The 7,772-nt window shown below is 42.8% G+C and overlaps 1 protein-coding gene across 4 annotated transcripts; it reads right to left on the bottom strand.

Moving 5' to 3' along the window:
* Positions 1-469: 469 nt before the first annotated feature.
* LOC146561070 (uncharacterized) lies at positions 470-7,178 on the bottom strand. Of its 4 annotated transcripts, XM_085296809.1 has the most exons (4): positions 6,299-6,524; positions 4,425-4,483; positions 4,224-4,322; positions 470-4,067 (listed from the first exon to the last, which is right to left on the bottom strand). In XM_085296809.1, the coding sequence occupies exon 4, from the start codon at positions 3,944-3,946 to the stop codon at positions 2,291-2,293; it is 1,656 nt and encodes a 551-aa protein (XP_085152935.1). In that variant the 5' UTR covers positions 3,947-4,067; positions 4,224-4,322; positions 4,425-4,483; positions 6,299-6,524; the 3' UTR covers positions 470-2,290. The 4 variants fall into 4 exon arrangements, with proteins under 4 accessions (XP_085152935.1, XP_085152932.1, XP_085152934.1 ...); XM_085296806.1 differs by lacking the exons at positions 4,425-4,483; positions 6,299-6,524 and adding an exon at positions 6,988-7,178; XM_085296808.1 differs by lacking the exon at positions 4,425-4,483.
* Positions 7,179-7,772: the final 594 nt, after the last annotated feature.

The following is a 7,772-nucleotide window of genomic DNA, read 5'->3' as shown; positions in this document are numbered from 1 at the left end:
CAGACTTAGGTCACCCTGCAGTTGAGAATGAATATAAACCAGTGTAGTGGTGAGCGTGGGAGACATTACGTGGATGTTTTTACAGAGGTCACAGGAAATTCCCAAAAGCTTTCTTTGTATAGCTTCAAAAGGGCTGTTCCTAGCCTTGAAGGCCAAACAAGTTTAGGTGAGGTTTCAGTTAAAAATGTTCAGCTGCAGGAAGGATAAAACTACTATTTAAACAGATGTTAAACTGAAGACCAGGACCTGCTTCACAGCCAGAATCTCCCTGTTCTTGAAGATGTTTCAAGGAGAAAGAGTGACACCATGTGGAGACACTGTGGAAATGCAACCGCAACCTTGTCTTGAGGTAAACATGCCAACACATTAACCCACATAACCCACCAGTTGTGTGTCAGCAATACGGCATCCATCTAGAAAATAATGGACTTTGTCATAAATCTCTGTACTCCATTGACTGAACACCACAAGGTAGTCAACAACCTTTATTTATCCATATATGTGCCACTCAGAAACTGGGAAGAGGTGTTACAGGATTTGCCCTTAAGAGAAGTCTATATGGATCTTTTACATGTTTTCTCTCTACAGTGAGGCCATTGACAAAAATGAAGGGGCAAAAAAAATAGACAATATGGTAGTAACAGTGTAAACACATGGTAATATACACAAAAGCAAAAAAAGCAAAAAAATAGGTATCAGTGACATCAAATTAAAATGTAGGGTAAAGTTAGTATGAATAAGAACAAAAGACTCCTGGAACCCCTAACTTTTTTTTCTCAACAGCTCGGCATACATTTCTACATAGCATGCAATAAGGCACCTATCTAACACAAGGAAGAAACCTATGCTACAGTGAAGCACAACTGTTATTGAAATAAAAAGAATATTGCTCACCAAAATGTTCACTCTGATAAAAACTGTATCTCTCTCATTCCCTTTCATATAGCCCAAGCCGTATCTAAAAAAATACATCAGTTTGTAAAAGATATTTTACACAGAACAGTAAATAGAACGCTATCCGTTGGACATTGGAAAATCTTGTAAAAGTGAGATTTTCTCATGTAGTCTTTTAGTATACACAATCTTTTTTCTCTCTCCATTTAGATCAAATTGTGATAGTTCGCAGATCAACATGAGTAAGAGTTACCTATATGCTATACACAGGTAATTGAATTAGTCTCCAAAGGATTAAAGTGTGATGTTGCATTTAATGTACATTTGGTGCTTGGGTACAGAGGAAACCGCACGGTAAATAATTAGGACACGGCTCATGTTGGAATATGCTACCCATTAGGTTTTTATTTTCTATTATGCATTTCTTTATGGCTAAACCGCAGGTCATAATAGACAGTGTGTCAGCCAGCCAGTATTGCTCTCTGTACAGTCTATGCAGCAACGCCAACTCATCATAGACATACAAAATAACAACCTTATAAATATACAGGATGGCTCAAGTCTGGTGGAGCCCAATGTCAAGAACAAGCTGCAACTGAACACCTGCAACAATTTGATCTCCAGCACTTTAAAAAAAAAAAAAAAAAAAAAAAAAATGGAGACAAAGTGGAGCTTACTATCAAAAATGTAATCTTTTGAAACATCACACTAGTCACCTATACATATATATAAAAGAAAATCAATATTATTTACATTGGATTTCTGATATTTGCTTCACATGGGTTGTGTGAGAGAAAACGAAAGAGCTATTTAAATCGAAACAGTTCTCGTTCACCAATTGTGTCGGTAACCTTGGATAAAGTTGCAGCTGAAAAGCTTATTTGCCCACCTGAAGGTGCATGACTGAAAAACCATCCAGTGGGCGAAACACATTTCCCCCCCCAACGCTCCCCCAGGTAACAAATTTATCATGTAGATCTTCAAATCACATTGTTTTCTTTAAAAGTGTTCGAAAAGAGGTCCTGGAGCATGTGAAGCATAATCACAAACAAGAATAGAGACTTCTTCAAGAATCTATTATTATACCCTCTTTAAACTGAGCACAAAGCCCCGGGTTCAGCTCTGAATTATAGGTTGCAGTCTTTCAGGCCAAGCCGCGTCCTTTTGAAGACTTGTGTGTTACTGTCCATCCATTCTCAGCTGCTCCACTTCAGCATCATGTGCTTACCTGACCTCTCCTGTCTATAGAAGCTGGGTCTGGCATTTCCTGTCATGTGGTAATATCAATGAAGAGAACATTGGTAGAACATAAATGAGGATAGGATAAGGGAGGGTTTCTTGGGAGCGGGGGGAGCCGCGTTGCATGGGACCACATGTGAGGGTGGGAAAAGGGTGCTCACTGGTCTACGTGGATCCTATGATGTCTGGAGAGGGAAGAAGAATGGTTAAAGCCTTTTCCACATTGGGAGCATCTGTATGGCTTTTCAACCGTCAGGATGCGCTGCTTTGGGAAGGTATTGTTGGGGAATCCCTTCCCTGTGGGGATGGTGGTGTACTGCTGCTGTTGTGCCTGCGGTGGTTGCGGCTGCTGCTGTTGTTGCTTGTTCTCCAAGTGAACTCTCTGATGCCTTGCAAGCGAGGAAGAGTGATTGAATCTTTTGCCACAGTGAGCACAGGTGTAGCTCTTTCCCTCAGAGTGGACTCTTTGGTGCCGCGACAAGGAAGAGGAATGATTGAAGCCCTTATCACAGTGGTGACACATGTAGGGCTTCTCTCCCTGCTGGTGCACTCTCTGCTTTGGGGGAGTGCCGTAGGTCATGGGTTTCCCAGGCTGAGGTGGAGAAAACACTGGATTCTGCAGGTGTGTCTTGTGATGGCGGGAGAGTGAAGAGGAGTGATTAAAGCCCTTGTTGCAGTGTCTGCAGGTGTAGGGCTTGCCTCCGGCATGGACTTGCTGGTGCTTCTTCAGATGACGTTTGCGGACAAAACTCTTCCTGCACATGTTGCATTTGTACGGTTTCTCGCCCGAGTGGATCCTCTGGTGCTCTCTCAGAGTGGCGGCTGCAGCAAAACACTTCCCGCACTGTGCGCATCGGTGGGGTTTGTCTCCAAGAACGACCGCAGCATGGGTCTTCTGGTGCTGCTTCAGGTTTGAAGATGTAGCAAAGCCTTTGCCACACTGCCCACAGGTATATGGCTTCTCACGTGCGTGCACCTCCTGGTGTTTTTTCAGATGCCTTCTGCGGACAAAGCTCTTCCGACACTGAGTGCACTTGTAGGGTTTGTCCTCTGAATGCATCTTCATGTGTTCCCTTAGGGTGATTGCAGCTGCAAAGCTCTTACCACACTCTGAGCATCTGTGGGGCTTGTCTGGCAAATGAATCATCTGATGAGACTTAAGGCTGAAGGCATCAATAACATCTTTGCCCATCATCTCAACTCCTGGAGAGACATAGGGCTTCTCTTTCATGTGAATTTTCATATGCTGCTTGAGACTGGCCTCTACAGCAAAGCTCTCACCACAGTGGACACAGATGTAAGGGTTGAGGTCCTTGTGGATCTCAAAGTGCTGGTGAAGATCAGCTATGCTGCCAAAAATTTCCCCGCACTCGTTGCACTGCAGGCCATGGGCTTCATGTATGATTACACCGTTTTCAGACTCAACTGTCAGCTCCCCGCCATGGTCAGACTCCACTTTTACCACATGTTCACTTTCCGTCTTAAGCAGCACCTCTCCCAGCAGAGCCTCGTTTCCCGTCGTCTTGATTTCAGCTCCAGTGAAACAGTGCATGTCACCATGTTCCACTTTAATGTAATCATGGTCTGTCTCGGCTACAATTGCATCCACACACGCTACAGCTCCGAGCTCTGTCCCCAGTCCCTGGATCTTTAAGTCTGAACCGTGGATTTCCAGCTCTAATCCACGCTTTTCTTCTGTCATAATCTCAGTTTCTGCTCCATAGTGAAGGTCGACATGGCTGTGGGCTATGACACACTCCGACCCAAGTGTGTCAAGGCCGGGTGTGTCACATTCAGTCTCTGACTCGGCCATGAGAACACACTCCAACCCCACGACCTCCGTTTTCTTGCCGGATGATGACCTACTAAAGAATCGGGGGGATAGACCTTTGTCTTGTGTTGTGCCGCGCTGTTGCTCTTGTTGTCAAGCAGACCTGTGAGAGTAGAAAATAAACAATTTATTTTAGATAACTGTTCACAGCCAAAGGCATTTGGTAAAGAAAAACTTTTGCTTGACTGTCACTTATAAATGTAATGACATTTTAAGTAGGAGTAAGTCTGGGTGACAGATCATGGCAAAGTTTACTAACTTTGGTAAAATTGTAGATTTGCTGAACTTGAAAACGGAGTCCTTAAAATGGTGGGTTTTCTGGAAACTTTTGGGCTTTCAGGGAGCACCAAAAGTTGGACTGAAAGACAAAATTAGAGCAATATTATTAATCAAAACATGAAGTTTGACCTCGATTACCTCGTTTTCATAATAACAACTGAAATCCAAAACAGTAACTGACACTAAAATTCAGTTAATCACACAGCACCAGCCCAGTTTCAGCCAATAGTCGAGTCATTTCTGAAAAAACAGGATAATTGAATAAACAGAATATCAGCACTCACTAATAAGTATACTCTAAGTATTAATTGTTGAGCAAGACGTGTACACTATGAGCAGACATCAGATCTATTATTTAACAAATAAAACAAGAGTAAAGTGAATAGTTCATCCATTTAATACAAGCACATGGCAATCACATGGGAAGTGTGAAAGTATGACCACTGTTCAGTTCTGTCCCTTTTACAAAAACGTGTTTTCTGTTACAGTTGCACAGTTTACATTGGATAAGTGGAAGAAAATTGATGGATCCATCATTGGGAGGATTTAAAGCCATACCAAAAAAAAAAAAGATTTAATACTGAATCAAACATACACAGCCTCTCCAAATTATAAGTTAAATAAGACAGTTTTCACACCAACAGTCAGGTTTAATCTAGTTAGACAAGGTAAGCAAAAGCAAATGTTGGTGAACATAATTTTGCCACCTAGTCTCCAGGTAAAGATCACTGTATGTCCAGGATATACAGTCATGACCTCCACAAACACAAAAAGCAGCACAAACAAACGATGGTGACTCGTTTGTTTAACAGATGATCGGCAAGACAAGAGGGGCCACAATTGGATTTAAGTGTATTTGTATATTGTACTATACAACCACTGGCCTAAGGTAATGGGTTTTAAAACGGCTCAATCTTTAGCATTATGCTCAGAAACTGTGCATGAATAAAGTGGTGGGGCAGGAGTATTATAATGTTTTCATTCCTGCACTCCTCATCTCACATAACCTGATAATTTCAAATACTACTAAGAAAGGTTTACCGACAATTTGCTAGCCAAGTTAGCGTAGACTTCCTCAGCTAACAAATGTTAAAACCCAACTGAACATCATAATCAGACTCGCAATTCTATCTTAATCCGCAAGCAAAAAACTTGGCTGGCCTACACTTGTCGCTTATCTGCGCAGTTCATTGTGAGTCATAACTGAATACATCTCGAAATAAGAACGGGACATCTAAACAGCAGGGTTTTGTTATTAAACATTTAACTGCTGGTTGCTAGCCTTCCAAATAAGCTACAAATAGCCAATATAGCCGCTAGTTAGCTGGCTACGGTCGATGGGAGACTGGTTAACGATAAAACAGCATTGTGTTAGCTGCTAATGTGTTCACGATTTAGCCAGCTAACTAGCTTCAAGGAAAACCTCACCAGAGTAATTGTAGTGAGAAGTCCATAAACAGCGAAATACTTACACCAAACCAGCACTGAATTTTGCGCTCAAGTGCAATTTATGACAACGACCGACGCGGAAATTCTCCTTGTGCGAGTATTAACAGGCCATCTTGTTGTGCCACACCAGCACTTCCAGGCTAGCCAAGATTACACACTCGCCTAAGATGGCTGCCGCTTGCTAATGGTAGCTGCACTAGCTTCCGCCATTCTAAACATTAAAATTAGAGCGATCTCGACAGCGCTATGCTCACAAAGATTAACCAAGAGTGCTCAGGAAACCACAGAGACAACCATAAATCATAGTTTGAGCGCTAGTAACGTTATCGCACAACACCAACGCCGACGACGAGTTGGTTAGCACGCTAAGCGCCACACCGTGATTTCCAGTCAGGAGTGGGCTAGCTGAAACAAAGATGGCTAACCATGAAAGCCCGAAACGGTGTGCGAAAAGCCCGGGAAAGGACGTCTTTTACGCAGACAAGAACTTCTCGAAACACAAATCCGCCGCCATATGCAGCTTGAAATGAATTATACGGACAAAAACAACCAAGAAAAGCCGTTTAATCGCTACTTGAAAGGACACGATGAGTCTTGGCTACAAACCCGAAGCACTCCTTCACTGCGGCAGCAGTCGACAAACCGCACGCACGACTCCAATGGCGGCCTTGCTGATGTTAGCAGCTATCCAGCCGAGACATTATTAGCGTGCTGGCTAGATAGCCACGATGCCAAGCTAACCCCCAGCTAATCCAGTCTGCTAACACAGTTAGAGCCTACACTCCAGTTTAGTTATATAGCCTGTAGATAGTAAAACACTGGAGCGGAAGCTTTACTAAACCGCCCATCCGACCATGTTTAAGTGTGGTTTCGCATGCAAAGACAAACTGCAAGCAAATAGAAAGAAATACAGACGAGTTGAGTCTGCAGCAATCGCAAACAGCAATCAAAAAATAGCCTGGATAGGAATCGAACCTGAAATAGTCTTTTATACCAGTGTGTTGCTGTGCTTGCCTGCTGTTCTAGCAGCACATAATGTCACAAGCAGTGCCAGCCCGGGCCTGTATTTTTCCATCTCAAAGTTCAGAACCCGAGGCGCACAAGACACACCGCTGACTAAAATAACGATAAAAACTACGATGATATATTAAGCTGAACACAAACGACCCTCTATGCCTCTCTGCCGTTGCTGCTATTGATGCCAGAGTATGCTGAATTTAAACGATATAACACATCATTAGGAATAAAGGATCACGGCTGTTTAAACGTGTAAATTCTTGCAGGCCCGCACCCACCTTTCTGTCCGCTTACTTTGTGACTGCTGAAAAGAGAATTTTAAAAAGAGAGAAGCGTTGCAAACTGTATGTAGTAAGCCTGGGTAGACTGCTCAGTATCTTCCTCCCTCTCTAGCTCTCTCTCTCTCTCTTTCTCTATGCCTGTGTGTGTAGCTGGCGCCACAGCTCATCTGGCGCCAACGTTGGACAACCGACGCACTTTAGCGAAAGCAACCATTGTCCTTTCAACGCAGCACGGAAACCACAATCACCCCCTACAGGCTGGGAGTCGACAATGCACCACAGACACAAGCCTGGAGATTTCCTTTACGGTTTTTAGTTTGCAGTGTTTATCCATAACAGTGGCTCTGACGTTATTTTACTGTATTGTAACAAAGTTGAATATGAGGTTTATATCAGTTCACCTGCTAATGTTCCCGTTTCTTCCACCCCCCAAAAAAGGCAAGCTATGACAATACAGATCAATAAAATAAAATATGATGTGAAAAAAAATACTCTAACATGGCAAAAAAAAAAAAAGTGCAATAAATCTAAATTCAAAAAAGTTTTTTTAAGCCTAAATAAATAATTGAATATATAAAGCTGTATTTGTGTGGTCCTCAAGCTCAGGGCCTTTACCATTGGCCAAGTATATTAGCTGTTCCTAGCACTGCACTCCTTTGGACAGATGCCGGAATCTGCTGCAGCCACTTTTCCAGTTTCCAGCTCCTTCCATAAAATCCACATCTGCTCCAGTTGTTCCTTCAGTTCCTGGTCCCTGCTTTGTAACCATATTATGTGGATAG

Source organism: Mchenga conophoros, linkage group LG13 (assembly GCF_057382185.1).
Source record: "Mchenga conophoros isolate Kocher_MC1m ecotype Shallow Benthic linkage group LG13, M_conophoros_male_GT1.1, whole genome shotgun sequence".
In the NCBI taxonomy this organism is placed as follows: Eukaryota; Metazoa; Chordata; class Actinopteri; order Cichliformes; family Cichlidae; genus Mchenga; species Mchenga conophoros.
Note: the sequence above shows the minus strand (reverse complement) of the source record. Positions and strands in the feature narration are given on the sequence as shown.